The following is a 24960-nucleotide window of genomic DNA, read 5'->3' as shown; positions in this document are numbered from 1 at the left end:
GTCGACTTGAAAACAGAACTCTCTTCGCTGAGAGAAAATTTTTTGCGGTGTGTTTCAACATTTCAAAAAAAAAAACATCAAAAAAAATAGATGCGCACATTTTACCAGGCAAACTCTGGGAGAAAAACAGAAGCAGGAACTGAAGCAAGAGTGAACATTTTGTATATGCTTTTACATGGTACTACACTGCAACTACACGTTTTCTACCTACATGTAGTTAGTATGTCCATGACGAGGATTTGTGAGCTTAAACCGATTTGGACACGGAACTGGAACAGGCAAATGGTCATAATTTTTGGTATTTTTATAAACTCTAGCCAATCAATCCAAAAGTAATTGAACTGGTAGCTTTTAAAAGAGTGGATTTGAAAAAATTCAGTATGAATTTGCAGATACATACATGTACAAGAAAATCGAAAAAGCTGAATCATTAACGAATCTAGGTCGGATAGGATCTTTTTTATGGCAAGAATAAACAGTTTAATTTTTTTACAGCTTACCTACCCCTCTCTCAAAATCACAAACTCTGCTAGACTAGTGTTCCTCTCGTAGGAAATGACCAAATCACTTCTTACGCCAACACGTTTTTTTAGCTCGCCCCCCAACTAATTTTATTGGTCTTTTCTGTTCGTTACGGACATCAATTCGACTTCATCAAGTACTGTGTGTGAAAAAGTCAAAATAAATAGTTACAGAAATTAATAGAACTGTATCTCCCATTAAACATGGCTTGCAAATAGTCCATGACTATCACACACGCTAGATTAATCAATCAAAGAAATTTAATGAAGTTCCCTATTGCCAAAGTGAGCTTGCAAATACATGATTTGATTTGGCGCATTAATTTTAGAGATGCAATTATGGAAGCTTTTCAACCATGAAATTCTAAATGGTATAAAGTCCATCGCGTTTGGGATAGATAAGTTACAGTCGAAAATCCTACCTGTGTGCTCTCAGTTTAAAACATTTAAAAATGAGGGGAATCGTTAGCTGTTGTGTGCTTGTCACCATCCTGATCATGGCTGCTGAACTCCATGCACACAGGAGTAAGTTCTAAAATGGATAGTTAATTAAATATTTCAAAAATTCCTCCTAATCAAATAGAATTTGGATGCGATTGTCCGGATATTGAATGTGCCCCGGGAGAGAGATGCACACTTTCTAGAGTTCCCTGCAGTGCTCCAGATGACCGTGAGGGCGATAACTGCGGACTATATCCAGTGTGTGAGGAGCGAGAGACGAAGCAAAGGAGTGAAGGTTCGCAAAAAATGAATTTCGATCTTTATCCTCATTTTTACACCCACCATCACGATCAAGAGCACCACCTTCTTCACCCATCTACCAAACAGGGGCTTGAGACATTTACTCCCTGCTATGTTAGTTCCTACTACCCGTATAACTGTAACTATCCGATTCCCTTTAACGTGCCTGAGTCCTTACATACAGGCGCTAGAATTGCCCCCTATCCCCAGACAAGAGCAGCGAATGTTCCTCCATTAGTGCCACCCTCCCCACCTTTCTATTACAATTTATACTCCAGAGGACCTCAGTTCCTGTGGTGAAAAGGGGTATCCCCTTGTCCAATCCACCGGTTTCGTCTCATTGGCGAACCAGTATATGTTTTACTTATCGCTTGCTGGCTAAAAAGGACCCAGCTTCTTTTCACCAGCTTTCAACCGACCTCGACGTCCGCCTCAATAGTTGCCTTTTCAACAACCACGTCAAGCAATTTGCACTATTTCCTTCGGATTAACCTATTCAACCACATACAAGGCTTATGTGGGAAATTTTCGCGCTTTGTGGGGGCGGGGCTAATTTTTGAAATACACTGGTATCAGTGTGAGCATACAGCAGTCTGAAAGCAAAATTTGGTGGCCCTAGCTCTTATAGTCTCTGACAACTAGCCGACAAACAAGACGGACGGACGGACGGACGGACGGACAGACAGGGCTATAGAATCTGCTATTGAAGCTGATCAAAAATATATATACTTTATGGGGTCAGACGTTTCCTTCTGTGCATGTTACATACATCACCTTTGTGCATAAATACAATATACCCTATTTACTTTTCGAGTACCGGATATGAAAATAAGGTTCAGATATACTGCCTGAGTACCGGCCAGTGTGACGCGTACGAAGCGTCACACACGTTCCTACTCGTTTTATAATCCTACCGTGCCAAACTACACTTACTATTATAATACAAATCTACCATTTTTTGGAAGCTATACTTAGGTCAATATTAGAGTGTGTTATGTTCACTTCCGAAATTTTTCTCTGATTTCTAAATCTTTTTTGTTCCCCATTTTATCAGCCTTTCTGGAATACACGGACTTAAAAAAAGATACCGAAATCGAATTCATATCAGAGTCAGAAACATCGCACACATTTCACAACCGTTCTGCTCGGCAAGTTATATTGCCTAGGCCTATGCCAATGCCAATACCAGGACTAATGCCAATGCCAATGCTTATTCCTGGTCCAGCTCCAATTAATGATCCAGTTACAGGCCGGGTATATTATCCTCCTATTGGACAGTCTCAGTATATGGGGCAACCCATGAACAGAGCAAGGCGGCCTGTTGCAGGATTAGTGCCCATTATGCCAATGATTCCGCAAACTGGTATGGGTCCGGTTAGGACGGGTGGTAATAACATAATTGTTGAACCGTTATTAATTCTGCCAATGGGCATGGGGACATCACCTGGCATGGGAATAAATGCGAACCAATATTTTGGGCCTAGCGGATCATACCCAACATATAATCCCTATAATACTTACACCACCACTCGACCCAATTATGACTATGAAAATTATAACAAAAACCACATTAACTATACAAATACTGGAAACAACAACTATAATGATTATAATTCATATGGATAGAAATTGTACTCGATTTTCCCACCTCAAACAAATCAACCAATTAATATCTTTGATATAAATAATTTATTATAAGTATGTATGTCTTAAGTTGCGTGGACAGTTATTGACTTTGTACTATGTCTGGTTTTTTAGGTGTTACACTGGAACGTAGGAAACGTGAAGGCGAACAAGATCGTGTTGGGTATGGAATGGGCGGAAGTGTAAAGTTCCCAGGCAATGGAAATGGAGGTGGTACTAATGGGGCAAATGGAATGAACGGAATAGGTGCTCGAGGACAAAATGGTAACGGAGTTGGTGGGCCAAATAGAATGGGAGGACAAAATGGAATGGGCAACAACGGTATGGGACCGGGAGGACAAATGAGCAACATCGGAATGGCACCTGGAGGAATGCGTGGATCAAATAGAATAGGAGGGCAAAATGTAATGGGTAACAATGGAATGGAAAACAATTTAGTGGGCAATAGCGGAATGGGTAACAATAAAATGGGCAACAACGGAATGGGACCAGGAGGAATGGGTGGACCAAATAGAATGGGAGGAACACTTGGAGTAGGTAACAATGGAATGGGCTACAATGGAATGGGTGGACCAAATAGAATAGGCGGACAAAATGCAATGGGTAATAATGGAATGGGAAACAACGGAATGGCTGGGCCAAATAGAATTGGAGAACTTGGAAGGGGTGGTGGCAGCAATGGTATGGGTCCTGGAAACTGGCGTGGTAATGACAATGATAATAGGGGAATTGACACCAATGGAAAATATCGACAAGGATACCGAAGGGCCAATCCATCAAACCAAACCTATACATATATCAGCTCGCTATCAACTTCAGATATCTAATACAAATGAATTCTATTTGTTGTTGAATGCAGGCAAAAGGTTTTACTTTGTAGACCTTTTCAAAACTTGTTCTCTGTTAGAGTTATTCACGTTACTACAAATAAATTAATTGCTATGCATCCCAATTTCTACAGTTTAATTAATTTTTGTATAGTTTTAATACCCGGAACTCGAAATGTAAGTAGGGTATATTGTATTTGTGCACAAAAGTGGATGTATGAAACGCAGAGAAGAAAACGTTCTCGACCCCATAAAGTATATACATACATATGTATGTATATTCTCGATCAGCTTCAATAGCAGAGTCTATATCTGTCTTTCTGTTTGTCTTCTTTGTTGGCTAGTTCTCAGAGACTATAAAAGCTAGAGCCACCAAATTTTTCCTCCAGACTGCTGTATGCTCACACTGTTACAAGTGTATTTCAAAATTTTGCGCCGCCCCCTTCCGTTGTGAAAGTTGTGAAGTTGTTTAAATGCGCCCTGAAAACAAAATTTAATTTCTATCTACAGCAAGGAAGAAAGCAGAAGAAAAGAATTAAATCTGTGACGCGAAATTAAACATTGTTAATCTTTAAAAAAAAAATCGTCTTCTTATACTCTACAAATAACACTAAAACACTTTTTCTGGAAAAAAAAAATATAAGCTTTGATTATGCTTGCTTATTGTGGTCATTCTTTCTTGCTCACACACTCTGCCTCATGCAGTGTTCGTCACTGGGGGAGGGTGACGTGCTAAAACGGCGTGTTGGCGGGATGTATTTTTTAAAGAGTTTTAAAAGCCTATCCATAGATTCTAATGAGAAATATCTTAAACGAGGACGAACGAATACGTCTTTTCCTGAGTTTTTAAAGTTTAAATTTCGTTAAAAATACCTCAAAAAATCATATTTTTTTAAAACTAAACACAAAGTGTTTAGCTCCCATTTTTTTACAAGCAGATCTAAGATTCTTATGTTATGTGAAAAAACAACTTGCTACCTCTGAAAAAACAACAAAAAATACCAGCTCTTATAAATTTTTCAAAACAAAAATTGATATCTGATAGTCCTTCTCTACGGAATGGCGTTTTTAGTTTTCTCGTATCTTCAAAATTGTGAACACCGTAGATTTTTCGCGATTTGCGGGGGCGGGGCTAATTTTTTAAACACACTTGTAACAGTGTGAGCATACAGAAGTCTGGATGCAAAATGTTGTGGCATAAAATGTCAATTTATCAGCCATTTTAAGAGCTTTGAGTATGTTTGAAACCTGATAGGAATCTTATTGATTAGAAGAAAGTGCCAATACACTCGCATTTGGTTTTTGCTTTCCAGCTTGTTTAAAAAGTCTCAAAAAAAGTTGTGTAGTTTATAATTGTATATTTGAAAATATTTTACACGCACGTATACACACATAGATTCAAATACTGTAATCATAATTATACATGTTTTATAGGATACAACGGCGCAGCATCTGTAGTTTCCAGTGTTTATCGGGAAATCAATTAGTTACCGAATCAAGTCATATGTCCCATGTATGTATGTATATACAATAATGGATTCATATTTTTTTCATAGCTTTACCCTTGCAAATGACATTGAACGGATTTTGCACTAAAACAAATTAACCGTCTAACGTTGACAAATTGATAGATAAACTTTTACCATGTGCCTGTCCTATTTTGCAAGGATACATAAAAGTAATCAGCAATGTTTTCGTTGAAAACTTTTTGCACATTTGTCTAGTTACGACTTTTTCGTTGCCTGATGCACTCATTCTGCATTTTTATATAAACAATTTCCATGTGTACAGTGTAATCACGGAGTAATGCAGAACACATTCTCTTTAGAAATTCTCAATTCAATGCTTAAGACGTTTTTATAAATGTACAAATATTTGGTAATAATTACATGGTTCAGTTTTTGAGAGATATGTTGATAAAAGGTAGGGCTTAAATTTAATTAAAATATGCTGTCTACACTGCACGTGCTATTGCTTTTACTTCAAAGTGCAGTTTCTTCAAAGTGTACAATAATACCCGTGTTAGTACTACATTCAATATTGGAATCATGTATTTTAACGCACAACCACAAATATAGTATACATTTTAAGTTGTCAATATTGAAAAAAAAAAGAATCAGCAGGCAAATATAAATAAAAACATAATCCCAATCTTCCATAAATATTTACTGAGATATATATTATTGCCAGTCTATCTCAAAAACGTTCATATATTGGAATTTGCTGTAATGATACTCGGATCGGTGATCTGTGTTTCAACCATTGAAGCATTTTAAAGAGAGTGTTATAAGCCAAAAACCAACTTGACTTAAATTTAAAAACCAAATTTAATTGAATTTAGAATGATTTTATTAAAAACATGCATCGAAGGTTCTGTTTAAGAAAATTGCATCATTATCCGATTATTATTTCATATCAGTCTTTAGTCATTGTTTCAAAAATCTACAAATCATGTGATCAGTTCTATTGCATACCCTTGCAAAGGGTATTGTATCATTTTAGCTAAAATGTAGTATACATGGCACCAGCAATAAGCAACTGCTCGTAATTGTTTACATACGATTTATTTTCATAAATATTGACTGAAGTCTGGATTAATATTGTCTTTTTTCGAACTGCAGTGTTATCAGTAGATACGTACTAGCCCATGTCGTTTTATAAATAATACCCGTGTTAGTACTACATTCTTATAATCATAAGAAATTTGGAGAACAAATCAGCAGTTTAAATGTGAAATATATATATTTGCAAGGGTATTTCAGCTTCGGCTTGCCGAATTAAGATGTTGTTTTATTATACATAACTATATTGGGATATTGATTTGGTGGGCAATTTTTCAAATAATCCATTTTTACTAGTTATGGTAGTTACGATTATTAATGGGCATAATGGATAATGTGCTTTGATTCGGGGTTTTTCTGTATAGTGATTGCGGTTTCTTGCGGCTTAGGCAGCCTAACATAAAAAGTCTGTTCTAATTTTTATGTTATATTATATGTGATAGTGGACCGCTTCACAGATGTAAAGAACCCAATAAATATATACATCGTATATTTTAAATATTATTATTATTTTGCACACATAAATATTTGTTTCTCTCTTATTATTTGAAAATGCTAATTACATACATACATACACAGATACATCAAATATAGATTACTATAACATTTACGTATTACAATTGTCTTATCTGGCTATATACTCTTAATTTTTTTTAATGGTGTGTTGTTAAATTGACCTGTTGGAAATTTTATGTTTAAGAAAAGCACTAAAAACAGAAGCACAGAACAGAATAGAAGCACAGATAATACCCATACAGTTACTCCAATTTTTTTTAATACAATTGTTGAACTTCAAAATGACATATAAACATTTTAAAATCAACTATTAAGAGTCACGAACGACATGAAAAAATCAAGTAAAGACAAAGAAAAAAAACCTATTTGAGTATTAACAAATACTATCTTATGCCCTGGTGCTAAAGGTCGTCCTGTCCTAAAAACATTATAACATTAAGGGACATTTTACATATGCGTCGTGCTTACAGTTGGCCGCTAATCGTTTTTTTTTTCAGCAACATAATCACTATTTTCGTAAAATAACACAAAAATTTCTTAAACAAAATTTAACATTTGACTATTCTGAGGGAATATACATACACATTTGGACAATTCTGAATTTAAATTCTAGTATAAGAAAACGTTTTTATGTTTGTTTAGAAAGAGAATAATAAACTAAGTCTTGTAATAATTTAATCTGTACATGAGTTGCATATGAGCAGTAAATTAATACTAACGAAATACATCATAGTGAGGATACAAAGGATACAACTCTTGAACATTTTGCAAAGCCTGGGAACCAGGTAACATAGTATTCATTTGTTAACATAGGTGTTTTAGGTGTGTAGTACGAGTTGCAGTTCTTAAATATTGTATTAATTACATAAATTATAAATTATTTAGCAGAAGTTGAGCGACTTTACATTTCACTTCTATTATTCAGTACTGTTACTTTCAAATTGCACCAACTTTGACATCAAATGGGCTTATATGTTGTTGAATCTGTTGATCTGTTGGTTAGATATCTTGTCAAAATGGAATGTGACTTGTTACCATTTAATGTAGGGACAGAAACTGAACAGAAGAATATATAAATATCGTTCATCACCAATGTCAGCAATTTAAAAACAATTTATAGGTAAACATTATTTTATATTTAATTAAAATTAAAATCAGTCGATTTTTGCATTTGGATTATTTTATGTCGAATATCTGATCTTACCTTACTTATATCCATACATACATACAATACAGACATATGTTATGTAATTGTTTTGTTTAATGAGCAACGACATATACAAATTTTTATAGATTCTTCTTTTCAATGACATGAGAACTAAAGCAACTATTGGTAGTTTTCTTTGACTTTTTATCTGATACGTTGATTTTGCATTGTTTCATTGGCGAGGGCAAAACGAGTAGCGAACGATTCACGGCAACACCTACGGTTTGAAATTTTGTTTGTGTTCATGTGAATATAGGGCATATGGGCTTTTTATGGGACTGTTTAGGTTTGGCGGTTTTTTTTAAGATTTTACAAATTTTTGTATTGGTCAGATGGTCAGACGACAATAAATGTGAAAATTGGCCCTATGGCATATATTTATTGATGTAAATTAATTAATTAATTATCCATAATTTTTTATATGAATACACATTCGTATATGTTTACATCCACAATAGACACAAATTAAATAGTAAATATCATCTAAACATACAGCTTATAGCAAGGTAGCTCACATTCACATGGGATACACACACAACACACATAAATACATACACATGCACATATATATTTCCATATTGGGTTGGTATGTAGGGAAAGACCCTTTTTTCTGTTAAATGATTCATGTTTCTAATAACTAGAGGCTTATAGACAGGCCATTTCATAAATCATTTGCATCGCTTTGAGACATCGCCTTCAGGAGAACTCCTTGGGACTCTTCTATTCGGCTGACATAATGTTATGAACTTGTTCCAATTTGAAAGCCAATCGCTGCTTCTGCGAAAACTCATCTTCCTCTAGAGTAACAGTGAGCTGTTCATTGTATTTCACAGCGTAAGTGTACAGCTCATGCAGAGCACAATTGGTGTTAAACTCTGTCGTATGCAGCTGAAATAAAATGAACGGAATTAATTTTAAACGGAAAGGGGCGAGTGAGACGCTTCTTACGCGTCACAACTTCTATACCCGGTGCTCAGTACTACATCTGTACCTTAGCAGATTTGATCAAATTTAACATTTTTTCTTCATCTGTCATCCACACCTACAACACTTATCACCCCAACACGCTCTTTTAGCTCGCCCCCCTCCCCTAGACATACACAAAGCAGTGTGAATAAGAAAAGCTGTTGGACGGGGTGGGTTTAGCCACTGAAAAGTAATTTCTTCATTCTGTCTATAATAATGATCCAATCTGATCCCAATTCAGTGATCTGATAGATATGGCCATTCCCTACGGAATCTTTCTTTAATAAAAGTAAAAAAGCTAAAAGTTTCACGATGTCGGAAAAAAAGGTAAAGCAAACCCGAAACTTTCAAAATAGACCACGGAGGATTGAAAACGTGTTATCAGGTCTGATGAGTCCAAATGTAATCATATTTAATCAGATGGGTAGCAGTATTGTTGGCGTAAGCCCGAAAAAAGGCTTCAAGGACATTATATCAAGCAAACCGTGAAACATACCGGTAGATTAAAAATGGTGTGGGGATGTTTTAAATGGTGGTACGATGTCCAGACTTGGCCATCTAGAACAAAATTGATAGTATTATGCGAAAAGAGCATCTTTGGCTCTTAGAAAGTTCTTGTTCCTCATTTGCGACATAATAAGTCTAGCGTTTGGGTCCAAGGGAGGGCGACCTTGGACTTGCTGTTTTGGGTCAAAATTTTGCATCTCTAAAAAAAAGGTGCTGGGCGGGGTGGGGGTAGCCACTGCAAATTAATAATTATTCTGGCTATAATAATAATCCAATCCAATCTCATTTCGGTGATCTGATAGATATAGTCACTCCCTATGGAATGGCGTTTTTAGTTTTCTTTTATCTTCAAAATTGTGGATACAGCAGATTTTCGATCTTAGAGGGGCGAAATTTTGAAATACATTTGTAACAGTTTGTTATCAAAGCAGTCTGGAGCAAAATGTGGAGGGTCTAACTTTCTCTCGGCTTTTGATACTGATCAAGAATATATATACTTTATGGGGTTGGAAACGTTTCCTTCTGTGCGTTACATATGCATGTACATCCGTTATTCCCCACAAATACAATATTCCCTGTTTACTCTTCGAGTACCGGTTATAATAAAATATTTTGGTAAATTAAAAGTTAGTTACTTACCCTTGATTCTTCAGCAAGCATAGCGTTCATATCTTGGTCTGAGATAGGCGACATATCTCGAATATCTCTGTAGTAGCGATCTACCCACTTGCGATACTCTGGAATGTCTTTAGCATATAGTAGTTTCGAGCTTGGAGAGTCTTTGCCTGCAAACAAAACAGAGTTTAAAAGCATTCTCTTTTTCTTTTCCTTTCTTCTTTCTTTTCTTTCAAAATCTTTCACAATTCGTACCCAAACGATGATCTGAAGTAGAGCAGGAGTCCATGAATGTTTGTGCAACAACTGATAGGCAGGAATCTACAATATTCGACTTGTGTATGTCGAAGACGAAGTTTGGATTTTTTATAAGGTTTACCCAAAAACTGAAAGAGTATCAGAGTGAGTGTCTCCCCTCATAAAATTATACCAGTTATAAGCATACATACCGCAATGGTAGACTGTTGCTCTTCCACGTATGCACCACCTCAGGATCAGTTATCCCGTGCAATTGGGCTTGATCGTCAAGGAAATCAAACATGTATTTAATTGCCAATGGCAGAGCTGATCCACGATGAGCAGTGCTGAATATTGTCTCAAAGAGATCGTCCACAAACTTTTGCAGCGTGCCCTTAGTGGCCAACAGTCTGGTTAGATAGATCTCGGACACCAGTTTATTGACTCGTTCGCCTTCTTTCTGCATATCACTGTCGTGATGTTTCACCAAATGCCAGTACCTTATACCGCTATCCTGCATATCGTTGTTCAAAGGGCTGCCGGCGCGGCTAAATGTCGGAGAGGAGGAGGTGTACTTCGATATATTAAGAGTTTCATACCTAAGATTGACAATAATATGTTAAAATAAATGTATTTGCTGAACGATGTTTGAAAAGTTGTTGTGTTTACTTGTGAGATTTCTCATTTTTATCCGATAATATACTGAAGTTATAGATTGAGCTCTGCTTCGGGACCAAGCTCAATCCAGCACCATCTGGAACGTTGTAGTGCTGCAATGTGTTTAACTTCTTCCACTCGCTCTCAGTCTTTGAAGTGACGTCTTCATCGTACAAAATTACTCGTCCCGTAGCACCTGTGCGCCACTCTTTTGCAGCAAGATAAGGTAATTGAAAATATTCGTATTTATATTATTTGTATATTTCTTAAATTTCTTAGTCATTGATCCCAGAGTAATCTTTTTGTGCAGCGATTGATACTACAGCAGCAGCGTGCACACAGCAAGTCGAAAACGAGAAGGGACGTGTAAGACGCTTCTTACGCGTCACAACTTTTATACCCTGTACTCTGTCAGTATATCTGTACATTGTTTTTAAACCCGGTACTCGAAGAGTAAATAGGGTATATTGTATTTGTGGGGAATAACGGTTGTATGTAACGCACAGAAGGAAACGTTTCCGACCCCATAAAGTGTATATATTCTTGATCAGCATCAATAGCCGAGTCGATTGAGCCATGTCTGTCCGTCCGTCTTGTTGAGCGCCAGGATCTAGAGCCACCAAATGTTGCATCCACACTTGTGTATGCTCACACTGTTACAAGTGTATTTCAAAAAGGAGCGAAAACCTACCAAATCTACAATTTTGAAAATAAAAGAAAACTAAAAACGCCATACCGCAGGGAATGGCCATCAGATCACCAAATTGGGATCTGATTGGATCATTATTATAGCCACAATGAAGAAATTAATTTGCAGTCGCTAAACCCACCCCGTCCCGCAGCATATGTTTTTTGCACATTCACTCATTCACACTCTGCTTCTGCCTCTGACACGTCTCTGCCTCTGCCAATGCCGCGTCTCTGCCCTGACTCTGCAGTGTGCGGCTCTAGGAAAGGGGGGCGAGCTAAAGGAGCGTGTTGGCGTGAGCAGTGTTGTTGATGTAGATGACAGATGAAGAAAAAATGTAAAATTTTACAAAACACCGCTAAGGTGCAGATGTAGTACTGAGTGCCGGGTATAAAAGTTGTGATGCGTAAGAAGCGTCTCACACGTCCCTTCTCGTTTTGGTTTACAATCTCGGTTCGTTTTGAAAGGTGTCGAATAGTCGAATAAGCATGACTGCGGTCTACTTACCTAGGTCTAAATCTTCTTTGCGAGGTCTCTGGCTGGATGGTATGTTTCTGTAGATTGTCTCCAAACATTTTTCCTTTACTTGACCAATTGTATCGCAGTCCAAAACCTTTACGGACACGTTTTCGGTGTGGGAGGGCAGCATGTCAAGGTTGTTGCAGAAGATTGGTTGCTGTATAATGCTGGCATAGACATTCATTGGCCGAAAATCGATGGACTGCCGTATGAGTTTCTCCTCACTAAGTGAATATCTGGCTTCGTGAGTGCATGCATCCACTGGCCCCTTATCCACTTGTCCCTTCACAGCACGGAAGAGCATGTATAGAGGCTCTCCTGCGCACTCTTTTAAGAACTTGTAGAGCAGAAAAGTAAACCAAGCACTTAGCATTTTCTCAGCCACACTTTCGGTTCGCCGTAGTAACAATTTGGGATGACTTTTCCCTTCTATGCACTTCTCGATTAAGTCGCCCAACAAGGTCTTCAGAATATCTGTGCAGTATTCAAGCTTTGACTGTAATGTAACCATTATCAACGAGGCTACATTGACTCGTTCTCGCATCGAGAAGTATCGATTCGACTCAAGAGTACGGATGAAGAGTAGTAGGAACGTTTTGTTCATTATGAGTTGCCCGAAAATACGCAGGCCCTTTTCCTTGCGCAGGAGTTCTGGTCTTTCCCACTGCAACACAACGTGATCTTCGTGGTTGGGAAAGAGAATCTTCATGGCATACGATCGGTAGTCCAGGAAAGGAATGCCTCCAGAAGTAAGATCACCTGTGAGGTCAGTCATTTCAGTCTGGAGTTCAGCAAAGGCTTCTTTGCATTCGGCAGCCACTCGCAACTCCAGTATGTCCATCTGTTCTTGCATGTTGCGCAGTACTCGGTTCGACTCTGAGCTCTTTTTCTTATAGGCCACCAGCAAGGCCACGAAGATGAGCAGCAGGATCACAATGCTTGCTATTACCGCGAATATGACGTTCTCTCCCCAGTCCAAAATTATGTTGGAAGACTCATAGCTCAGTATCCCAATGCGGTACTCCAGTGAAGATCCGATGCGAACAATCACTTCGGGTCCGTTGGGGCTCTTAGTCGCGGTGGCTTCGGGCGGAGGTCGACACGTGAGTTGCTGACGGGAGAGAGACGTGATGTTGCAGAAACCGTTTCCTATTCTCACCTCCACATCGCTCTCCTTACAGGCGCGGTCCAAATTTCGACCGTTTATGGTTAGGTACTCGCTCTTAAAGTACTTGACCCTCTCCTCAAACACGAAGTACTCTGGGTTCGGATACAGCTCGAAGTGGTTGTTGTGTATCTTTGACAGATTCTGCACACGGAGCACATTGTCCATAAGAAAACCGTACTCCAGGAGCATTGGGCTTTCGGCGTCCAAGTTCTTGCTGTCTGCCTCAATAATCGGTGATGCACACTCCATTTCTACATCCGATTGGACTCGGCACTGGCTTGCATACATCTCCGTGTTGTACACCACATAAATGCTGGGAGACTGTATGCTCGTGAATTGTGTGCCAATCACCGAGATGCGAATACCCCCGGCCGGTATGCCCTTGGGCACTTTGATCTGACCAGTGGGTCCAGAGCTGACGTGCTCAACAGTGGGATCCAGCACATATTTGAAATTGTAATCGTTGAACTCGCGGGGGCCGTTATCAAACGACATCTTCAGTCGCCCCTCGATTATTCCTGGCGACGGGGAGGTGCGACATATGGCTTGCGAAGAATCTGCGCTCAAAATTTTACAGGGCAAATGGTCGTTGATGGATGCTTGAATGCGGGAGCCGGCATTCAAGTGCTTTCCAGAAATGTGCACTTCGGTGCCACCGGACGTAGGACCAAACTTTGGATTAAAGTCTAGTATTTTCGGATCAACAAACTCGTAATCCTCCTTTGACTCACCGCGGTAGTCCCCTATTTGAACCACTATTCTTCCATTTCTGTACATCTGCTCGCCTGGACTATCTACCGTGCACACAATTTGCTTTGTGTCGATGTAGAACTGCGGGAACGGCATACAGTTGATGCCAGCTATACGAACTCCCGAGTAGATGTCGTTATAGTTCTTGCCCAGATTGATTCCTCGTATCGTTATGTTTGTGCCGCCTTCCCACGGACCCGTTTTCGGGTCAAATGCGTGAATTTCTGGGTTGGGGCAAATTTCGCTCCGATTCAACCAATCCGTTTTGCCCTCATTGTTCTTATTGCACTGCTCCTCTACCTCACACGTATTGGTGGACGAACACCAGCCGCAGTTGTATTTGTCCGCCAGTGCCAAGCAAATTCCACAACTGTCGGCCATGTCTCGGCATCGATAAATTACAACTGAAACATGATTATTTTAATATCGTTTGAATACATTTAAATTAGCCCGAGTTTGGTTAAACGCTTACCATGGATATTGTGCGGATTATCAAGGGGCTTCGATCCACCCCAAATAACAGCAAAGGTTGCCGTCAAGTTAGGCGATCTGGAGGTATACTGAAACTCCATGCTGTCACAGTAGATGGTGTCGCCAAGCAACTGAGCATTTAGGCTGGTTACACGCCCCTCAATATTGAACTGGCAAACGAATCGGGTCTGCACAATAAACTGTCCGATTATGTGGACTTTAACCTTAATGGATTTACTCGTTCCCGCAGCCACAAGCACTTCGCTTCCGTCACCCGTTGCATTAATCGTCGGACAGAATCCAGGTCCCGACCTATAGCTTGGACCTATCCGGCTCACCCCAGTTACTAGTATGTCGTTGCGGCAATTCTCAGCGGTGTCATGCGTGCACCTATGTGCCTCAACGCACCAATCGCATGGGAACTCTGAGGAAACACAGCGGGTGCAAGAAGAGTGGGTACTGCAGTCGAAGAAGGTGAAATCTGTGGACACCAGGTCCGGTCCGTTCCTGGTGCGCACAGACAACTTGGCTGTGAAATGGTGTTTTCCCTGCTCAATTTGTGGCAGCATGTCTGTGCGGGGTGTGGTACAGTTCACTCCGTTGCGTTTCTTGGTGGCGTTGGTAAAGAGCGCCTTGTCCTCAGTGGTAAAGGCACATATTAGATTCTCCTTTAGCTGTGGCAAGTGATCGATGATTAGCTCTAGGGTACGGGCGGTAGTGCGTTGCAGTTGATGCGGGACCACACTCGTTATCGTTGTGCACTTGCCAGTCTTGTAGCTAACCCAATACAGCGGATCGTTGGCATCGTCCTGGCAATTGGAGCGCGGACTGCACTTGTTCTCCAAGGAGCACCAGCCACAGTACGGATCTCTGGCGCCCAAGCACTCTCCGCAGGTCTTATAGTCGGAGCAGTCGAAAACTTTCACCTTGCTCACTCTGCGATCAGACATGGCGTAGATGTAGAGATTTTGGTTGTCAAACTTCATGTCTTGATTGATAGCCGAGCCGACATCCACGGGAAAACTGGCGTACTCGTTTGCAACGGACGACGATTCGACGACAACTTTCTTAAGGTATCCGTCCACTGTTCCAACAAAGACAACAGTGTATCCGCTTGTGCTAGTGGACGCCACTGAGGTAAGTCTTGTGCTGAACATTGCCACGGGTACGGAGGTGATTGGGTTCTCTCCTCCCAGCGGAGAATTCACGTCCAATCCACAGAAATCCTCTCCAATAGTTTGCAGCTTCTGTAATTGCCAAGCAACAAGTTGTTACATACACAATAATTCTTATAATTATAATTAAAAGAGGAGTGTTGGACGTGTGCAAACGCTTCACAATTTTTAAAATTCCATTTTAACTATCACACAATTAGGAGTGAATGTCAAAATTTCGCACAGGTATTTCACAAATGTCTGGGTGCAAATGTGTTTGCTCGGATCGAAAAATTTTGCTTCTGTGTGTTATATAATTCGACCAAAAATCTAAAATATCCCCAAACTCTTTGAGTATCGCGTATAAATACGGGTGCTGTGGCACGAATTACGAATTTTTCGCACACCAATTTTTCTGCCTGGCTCTAGCGCTGGGTCCAGGCTCTCGAAAAATGATCGTTCATTTATTTTAGATCTGCTCGCATGTGTAGATTTTTTTACAGTGCTGTCGAAACATACCCTTGACTTTATGAGTCGCAAAATGTTTGCCCCCAATACTATATGCTACATGCAAGCGCATTCTATTTTTAAATTTTTACGCTCTCAAACGTGAGCGACCGAGACAGGGGTTGATTTTATGGCTTTTCGTCGCTCGTCGCAATTTTGCTTGCATTTTGGTGTGACCATTTCATATCAGTAATACTGCAGCGGTAAAAGTAAATAATTAACATTGTTCTTTATTTGCGATTTTTAATTGTCAGCCACTGCCATTGCCGCGACTCAACTTTTAGAATCGATACTCAATCAGTATGTACGTGAGCTTATGGCGAACTTTCAAATATTTTATATGTCCAAATTTTGCTAACTCTACTCTACATCTACATCTCTCTCTTCTCACCACAAAACGCTAGTCTAGCACATTCTTCCTCTCCTCCTCCACGGTAGGTGGAGGCGGTAGGTTAGCAAAGGAAAATTTAATTATTCGTTCTAACTTATCATTCAATAATAATCATTCTTTATGATTCTACGTTTTCGATTTTCGTGTACATACATATCTTCAAAATTGTGGACGCACATAAACTAAGGTTTATTTTACAAACATAGTAGAGATGTTGTACATACCGTTAAAACGCACGGCATACTTGGCGAGATAAAGTCCAGTCCGCGCATTCCATTGCCATTGAAGCACGATTTTATATTTTGCATAAATTTACGACGAATGGATTTCAAGGAGTATATGCAGAGGGCCGAACTGTTGGTGGGTGCGTTTCCATCTCCTTTTGAGAACACAGCAAACAGAACGTCGTCTTGGATGGAAATTCCCAAGCTTTGGGCCAGATCCGAGCTGGGCTTTCCCAAGAAGCCCGCCTGCACCAGGTTGAATTTAGTGCCGCCCTGGGCCTCGCTGATGCACTCGACCGGGATCTCAGTATACGAATAATAGTTGGAGTCCTCTTGACATATCCGGACTAGTTTCGTTATGTACTCCTTCGGGGACGAGTGGTGGTTGTGCTTTAGTTGGGTGGTCAGAAAATACGAGAACCGCTCCGAACTAAAGCCATACACATAGTTCACGAAATATGATTCTCGTGCGTACGAATTGATGAATGTTCGGGTTCCAGTTGTTACCGCCGATGAAGCGATCTGGAACATCTTGGTCTTTTCGAGGGATCGTGACGCCACAGCTGGGATTTCACTGCGGTACGGGGAATTGTTCGTGTAGGTAACTCCGACATACATTACATTGGTCACGGGATGCTGGGGAGGCCCTGGTGCTATGAATGCCACTGTTGACGACTTGGCATCGTTTGCCACCACTGCATCTGGTACCTCGTGCTCAATTATACTGACGTTCTGAAGATTGCGCACTGTGCACGTGCCTTGGAATAGGGACCCGCACGCGATAAGGCGCGAAGTGGCTCTATCTATTAGAAGTACTTTGTTATAGTTGTCTGTAGGACTGCGAACGGCGTTTAGCGGACAGTCGAGTATACTGCACTCGACAGAATCGTTCTGGGGTCCGGTTTTCACTGTCTCATGGAGATCCAAGTCCGGCGACAGCTGGTACAATCGATTCACTCCGCCGACAAATACTCTGCCCGTAATTGTGTCCACCAGAAGGTGGTTTAGCCGTGTGTCGAATTTGGCCACATTTGTAATGGTTGTACTCAGGTTTTTTGCTTCACTAACGGCGGCATTTGCATCTGTCAAGCTTATGGACTCGTTCTGAAAAGCCGCAACCATTCTTTCAGCACGGAAGCGAGCAGCGACGGTCCGTGAATATCGTGATTTTAGCCAGTACTCATCTCCTAGAGTTGCTAGTAGCAGAACCCATAGAAAGAAATGCATCTCCTCAATCGCTCGTTAGCTCGGCGACTCGATGCTCTTTTTGTATTACAATTCCCAATTATCAAATGATAATATTCTTCAATTTAACTGGTCGCTGGTTATAATCTCAGATATTGTTCGTTAATATATGCAAAATGTGCTTGTACTATGCTTTGTCTGTGGGTTCCTCCTTCAAGTGGCTTCTTCTTATGTGTCATCCATTTGTAATCGAGTTGAGCACTCAAGTGTCTTTCATGGAATTTTGCCGTTTGTTATTAGCGGCAACATAGTTTAATCTTGTTTATAACTATTAGAGGAATAATTAAAAATAATTAACATTAGTATTTTTAATTTTTTTCTCAGAACACTTAAGTAAAACTGAAAATAGCTTTTGAAATTATAGAATTAGGATGGTTTAAGTTTATGTTAAGTTTAATATGTAGTATGTGGTATCCATGTATTTTGGATGATATTTATGCATATACATGTATATGTATGTATTTATACGGATATCCCTAAAACATTTTTTTTCCTAGACCGCTTCCGCATGATCTGCGACGCGTGTAACCGAACCGGTAGGGTGTATGCAGGAAATGTAGATGATTTACTCGTAGTAATATTGGAGGAAAATGATAACCAAACACAAGTTAAAGAGCTAAGCATGCATTCAAAATTATAAATAATTGTTAATAATAAGAAAGTTAGTATTTGTAATTTAAGAGGAAAGGAACTAGTAGTAGAATAGTACATACATATATGTTAAGATGGATTTTAATATGAGCATAAGACACTAAACGAGTCATTCAAGGAACTTTTCGATCTACAAAGAGGAAGGAACCAATATATTTACATGTTTAGTTGTTATGGATATACTAGGAATTGTTAAGTTTATTGGGAAAATACGGGCGGTATCAGAAATAAACAACTCACCCGATGGGCATAAATTGGAAATTCAGCGACGAAATTTGGGGATTGGAGGTCGAATAAACTAGTGTCCAGGTTATTTGTGTTAAAAAGAATGTACATATGGGTGCAGACAAGGGTTACAGTCTTCACATTTCAACACACATGTCGACATTAAGTGAAGTGGTCCGCGAAACATCATTTTTAAAATACTTTCCAAAAAATGAAAAAAAAAAAAAAGAGTAGTTATTGAGGAATGAGCCACATGGAGGAGAACACCCTAAACTATTTTTACATTCAGTGTACAACTCTCTTTCAATCCCACTTCAATTCACCGCAAGGTGCGGTGGCACAACCTACACGCCACCCGAATACTTCATTCTCTACGAGCACATGGGCTAACTGTGCCCTTCCTCTAGTTCAAGCAAGAGGAAGTGTTCCGGCGAACAATGGTATTTAACATATTGTTTGACCTTTGCAGAGGGCCCTGGCCTCATTAGAAGAAGATATCTGACGAGGCAGCACTGGTCAGCGCGGGCCTAATCCTAAGAGCAGGACTACTGAGGGGAAAAAGCTGACATAAGGGGTAAATGACAAATTCTGAGGCACGGTGGCCCAGTTGGATCGCAACCCAAGGACTAAAGAGAAGGGACGTGTGAGACGCTTCTGACGCGTCACAACTTTTATCCCCGGCACTCAGTACTACATCTGCACTTCAGCGGTTATTCGTCAAATTTTTTCTTCATCTGTCATCTACATCAACAACACCACTCACGCCAACACGCTCCTTTAGCTCGCCACCCTCCCCTAGAGACACGCACTGCAGAGTCATGGCAGAGTCGCGGCAGAGACACGGCAGAGGCCATAAGCTGCGCAAAACAGAGTGTGAATGAGAGAATATGTAAAAAACAAATATAAGCTGCGGGACGGGGTGGGTTTAGCCACTGCAAATTAATTTCTTTATTGTGGCTATAGTAATGTGATCTGATAGATATGGTCATTCCCTACGGAATGGCGTTTTTAGTTTTCTTTTATCTTCAAAATTGTAGATTTGGGAGGTTTTAGCCCTTTTGCGAGGGCGGAAGGGGGCTGGGCTCATTTTTGAAATACACTTGTAACAGTGTGAGCATACAGAAGAAGTATGGATGCAAAATTTGGTGGCCCTAGCTTTTATAGTCTCTGAGATCCAGGCAAGACGGACGGACGGACGGACAGACAGACATGGCTCTATCGACTCGGCTATTGATGCTGATCAAGAATATATATACTTTGTGGGGTCGGAAACGTTTCCTTCTGTGCGTTACATACAACCGTTATTCCCCACAAATACAATATACCCTATTTACTCTTCGAGTACCGGGTATAAAAAGCAGTACGGTTACTTATTTTGAAAATAATATTTTTAAATAATTTGCGGCAGAGTTCGACGATTCAAAAATGTGTAATCAGAATGCGATCGGAGAAAGTAAAATTTCTGCAGAAGAATTCGGACGAATGGAAATATGTGTGCTCCAGATTTTCCAACTATTTTCATTCACTTGACTTGTTTTAATAACAAAAGAGTCTTCGACTTTGTTTTGAAATTGATTTATGTATATAAAACCAGAAGAATACGAAAAAGTCGTGAATTCAATTCGTATGCCCGAAGAACAGTTCAGAGTCGACAAGGGCAAGCCAGTGAAAGTGTAAATGACTGCTGAGACTATGGCCATATCAGATTCTGGGTTAGATGCAGCATCTTTAGCCCCAAGTCTGGCCATGCCCAGAATGCTTTGAATGTATGTATGTTTAACCCTTCTTTAGTTAAAGTTTTGTAATTCACGTTCATTAAGTTCGAAAAGCTGCCATATTTCTGGTCGCGCCATGGGGATAATATAAGTTAGCTTATATAATAAAACTATTATTACTATAATTACTACATGCAATTATATGAGTCTTTTTACGCAGTGATGTATGGTTGTGGGGAGCCGGTGAAGTGTTAGGCGAGCGCCGCCCCGAACCCCAACCAGAGCTAGCACGAAATATTTTGTACCCTACAACAAAAACAAAAGACAATCACAAACAAAACCACGCCCCTTACTTGTGGAGTTTTTTTTTCTATGGAAATTATGTACAACTATGTACGTAGATTCTATGTATGATGATCGATATGATGTACGCCTTTAGCTACAGTCTAGAGCCGTTTTTAGACGACTTTTTCAATTAAAAACAAAAATTACCAAAAAATATGTATGGACAAACACACATACACACATATGTACATACATATGTATGTGGATATGTTCACATATGCATAGCTTTAAATACGAATACGTACTTTGACAACACATCATTTCTAACCGATTAAACTAAAAAGTTCGATTAAATCAAATTATCCGAGTAAATTACTTTTTTTCTATACTCTCGCGTAGACTTCGATTTTCACTTTTCACAAAGGGTTCGGGGTTCGTTCGGTCTTTGGTGCACTTTTGTATGTATAACTGAATCAAGGGAGGATAAGCGGTGCTTGCTATAACGCGGTTGGAAATCCGCGGATACAATACCTACAATACTTAATCTACTCACATTTAATCGTACCTATTAAAACTACATCCTTGGACAATAAATACATAACTTCTTCGTTTTTATTCATTTATTTTTTGCAAATTTACACATTTTACTCTGAGACAGTGTGACCGCGGAATTATCAAAAAATATACCGTCTGGCCCTCAAAAATATACCAAAATAAAGCTTCCCATTTTGAATTTATAAGCCTAGTACTCAGATCGAAAAAAAGGGGTGGCAAAAAAAATCAGGGATGATATTCGTATGGAACCGATAAGAAAATGTTGTGCGCACAAGTTTTTTTCTAGCGGCTCTTCGCCAGACATCTAGAAAGTCAGACGATAGTATTTTGTGGTATCGATAGTATTCGTATTGGTATGTTGCTAGCAGCTCGAAAAAAAAAGATTTCTTTTATATTCCGAAATATTTTGTACCCTACAACAAAAACAAAAGACAATCACAAACAAAACCACGCCCCTTACTTGTGGAGTTTTTTTTTCTATGGGTACCTAGCAAACACAGAGTAAAGTCTTAATCAAATGGAGGCAACAATGCAGCTGAAGTTGAAAGATAAATTACCACCGTGCTTCTAAACCTGCTTAAGGCCATCAAACGGCAATTATTATAGATTAATGAGATTATATTGAATTTATTTGCATTTTAAATTTGTTTAACTTATTTGAACGCCAGTATCTTCATGTTGCCAACACACAGACCCGGCTGGGCTGTTAACAAAATGTTTGAAGTTGTTTTCCTTTTGGGACCAAGTACGGCTCCACAGGGTCGTGCCAAGGGGCGATGGCGACAATCTGGGCTCGAAACTATCCAATTTTGAATAGGAAGGGTGCTTGGAGGCGCCGATTTACAACTTTATAACCGTGGCGGTCGCACATATTCCTTGGCACGGCCTAGCTGCTCCACCAATCAAGGAAGTCTGCAGATGTTATTCCCAGGCATATGCAAATTCTCTCAGTCATATTTTCAAACTGGGGTATATGCAAAGGGTATCGTTTCATGGGTTTCCATAAATGTACACATATTTATATGATTTATAATACTTAAATGTATAGACAAATGACCGTCCTGGTTTCTTTCCAGCAGATATGGGTTTAATCAAAGTTGTCGGCACTTATTTCGTTGATTGACCTCCTCCTCCGATCATGCAAGAGCCGCCATCCCACTAAAAGCAATCTCCTACTTGGATCCATTTTGCATTCATTGTTCTATTAACCTTTTATTCAATCTGCACACATTTCAACAAAAGGATTTCACCTTTGGTGACACTCTGCCGCTGGAAAAATATATTGCACCGTTTGCTGGCAAACGTGTTTTTTTATCTGAGTACTATATCTATACTTATCTATAATATATGGTTAGTGATTCGAGTCGACTTCAAGTTTTTAAATGTGTCAATTGGGGGTACTCTCAAAAGAAACTTTTGGTGAATATTTCTAAGATACTTTAAAGCAGAGCTTGCAAAGAGCGGTCCCTTTTTACAGGTAGTCACATAAAAATCTGTTTCCCGAGGCCACCTTTTGGAACGGTCTGGAATAGACAGTTCATCTTCGGATCGTCTCAGCGCGCTTTGCTCGACCAACGATAGAGTTTGTCGCTCACTTTATGAGTTCGATCAATTGAGAGCTGAGACCTGAACCAATTATAAAAGGAGGTTTTTTTTAATATTAACATATTAAAAATGCGTTTTCAGTTGCTGCATCAAGAAAACACGAAATTCTTTTAGAATTAAGAGCCTAGGCAGAAAATTCGACTCAAATAAAAATAAAAACATCAACTATTTTTTGTAAAGCAACTTTAAGCCCCTGCCATCCGCACACTTTATTTTCGTTTCACTGTTACGAGCCAGTCATCCCAGGGCTGAGTACTTCTTAAGCACAAAATACCAGCTGTTTGGACATCCCAAACAAATAGCCAAAACAAGACGATAATTAAAAAAAAAAACAGGCTATGAATTTAAATGGACATATATTTATTTTGTATTTATTTATTTCATGTCGGGGCTTTGCATCTGCCCACGTACGAGAGGCCAGCCAGTCCTATATATTCCCTATGGGTTTTACAATATTGAATCTGGGATTCTTTCCCTTTGGAATGGACCAATTTTTGTTCGAATCAGGGTCTTCTGGCTCCCACTGGTTAGCTATGTCTTTTTCTCCGATCTGGTCCAGGTTTTCTCGAATCCTTATGTCCATTATTCTCTCTCTTTCTGTCGATAGCCGGCATAGGTGGCGCCACTGTAGATCGAATATTTGAAACGAACCTCACCTTTTCTTCGAAAAAAATAGGGCATGTGTAATTTTTCGAAAAATTTCGAAAAGGTCTGAAGAAGTATTAAAAGTATTTATTTTCGATATAGATTTTCAAAGTACATGGCGGGAATGGAATGTAATAGGAAGTAAATAGGAAGAATCTTTAATATTAAGGTCTTCAAGGCAAATGGCAATGTACGTACTTGATTTCAACCAATAAATTTGAGAGGGAAAATAATCGATACTTATTTTATTTTAAAATTGAATTTTATAAAGTTATCTGTTATTTAAATTGAATAATACAAGCTGCACAGCCGTTTGTCCTTGCATAGAGGCACTAGGCGAGTCCGGAAATTTGTTTTGCATTCTCTGCGCAAAAGCCACACTGTAGGCATACGTACGGCTTTTGAGTAAGGTTGCAAGCCGTAGTGTGTCGTATTTTGTTGCTGCGGAACTTGCCGCAATGACCGCAGTGTCCTGGGCACTGCTGCGCATAGACGAACCCTGGCGCATCTTCCAATCCCTGAGGGAGTTTGATAAATCTTTCGAAGTAATTTCTTATTACAGGCTGTTCGTCATGTTCTGAGCAGAGAGAGTTGATGTTGGTGTTTTTTTTTGCTGCCCTGTGTGTCTGTGCGGTGTTTGAGGTGGCGGCGTTGAACTTGCCACTATCCACTGGCCATCGACGGGTCCGGCGGTATCGGTGGGATCAAAGGAGAAAACTTTCGATAGCGGGTTTTTCACACCTGAATTTCCAGAGCTGAGACCTGAACCAATTATAAAAGGAGGTTTTTTTTAATATTAACATATTAAAAATGCGTTTTCAGTTGCTGCATCAAGAAAACACGAAATTCTTTTAGAATTAAGAGCCTAGGCAGAAAATTCGACTCAAATAAAAATAAAAACATCAACTATTTTTTGTAAAGCAACTTTAAGCCCCTGCCATCCGCACACTTTATTTTCGTTTCACTGTTACGAGCCAGTCATCCCAGGGCTACAAGTGTTCTGGTAGAATTTCCAAACTGAATCGAGTTTCTACCTACATTTTCTTGTATAATTAGTGGACCAGAATAGTATTCAGTATTCAGTTTTCGAATAGCAACATGGATCTGAGGACACTGCGGACTATCTTCCTTGATCTGGACATTTTCCGGGGACGAGGAAGGGA

The 24960-nt window shown here is 39.6% G+C and overlaps 2 protein-coding genes across 7 annotated transcripts; one reads left to right on the top strand and one right to left on the bottom strand.

Moving 5' to 3' along the window:
• Positions 1–973: 973 nt before the first annotated feature.
• LOC117902949 (N66 matrix protein) lies at positions 974–3760 on the top strand. The gene is made up of 3 exons (XM_034814571.1): positions 974–1046; positions 1105–1257; positions 3021–3760. Exons 1-3 carry the CDS (start codon positions 974–976, stop codon positions 3731–3733), a joined length of 939 nt encoding a protein of 312 aa, XP_034670462.1. The 3' UTR covers positions 3734–3760.
• Positions 3761–6988: 3228 nt separating this feature from the next.
• Positions 6989–21683, bottom strand: LOC117903002 (plexin-A2). Of its 6 annotated transcripts, none has more exons than XM_034814738.1 (9): positions 21558–21683; positions 16872–18384; positions 14597–15842; positions 12195–14528; positions 11012–11207; positions 10555–10941; positions 10361–10491; positions 10130–10275; positions 8738–8905 (listed from the first exon to the last, which is right to left on the bottom strand). In XM_034814738.1, exons 2-9 carry the CDS (start codon positions 18096–18098, stop codon positions 8738–8740), a joined length of 5835 nt encoding a protein of 1944 aa, XP_034670629.1. In that variant the 5' UTR covers positions 18099–18384; positions 21558–21683. The 6 variants fall into 6 exon arrangements, with proteins under 6 accessions (XP_034670628.1, XP_034670629.1, XP_034670630.1 ...); XM_034814739.1 differs by having other exon boundaries at positions 21546–21674; XM_034814742.1 differs by lacking the exon at positions 21558–21683 and adding an exon at positions 21369–21514.
• Positions 21684–24960: the final 3277 nt, after the last annotated feature.

The sequence above is a fragment of the Drosophila subobscura genome, chromosome dot (assembly GCF_008121235.1).
Source record: "Drosophila subobscura isolate 14011-0131.10 chromosome dot, UCBerk_Dsub_1.0, whole genome shotgun sequence".
NCBI classification, from domain to species: Eukaryota; Metazoa; Arthropoda; class Insecta; order Diptera; family Drosophilidae; genus Drosophila; species Drosophila subobscura.
This window is presented reverse-complemented; position numbering and strand designations above follow the sequence as displayed.

Coding starts and splice junctions, on each gene's coding strand:
- LOC117902949 (XM_034814571.1), top strand. CDS start 974: ATGAGGGGAATCGTTAGCTGTTGTGTGCTTGTCACCATCCTGATCATG. Junction 1,047..1,104: donor TGAACTCCATGCACACAGGA/GTAAGTTCTAAA, acceptor CTAATCAAATAG/AATTTGGATGCGATTGTCCG. Junction 1,258..3,020: donor GACGAAGCAAAGGAGTGAAG/GTTCGCAAAAAA, acceptor CTGGTTTTTTAG/GTGTTACACTGGAACGTAGG.
- LOC117903002 (XM_034814738.1), bottom strand. CDS start 18,098: ATGCATTTCTTTCTATGGGTTCTGCTACTAGCAACTCTAGGAGATGAG. Junction 15,843..16,871: donor GTATGCCGTGCGTTTTAACG/GTATGTACAACA, acceptor TGGCAATTACAG/AAGCTGCAAACTATTGGAGA. Junction 11,208..12,194: donor CAAAGAAGATTTAGACCTAG/GTAAGTAGACCG, acceptor TTGCTGCAAAAG/AGTGGCGCACAGGTGCTACG.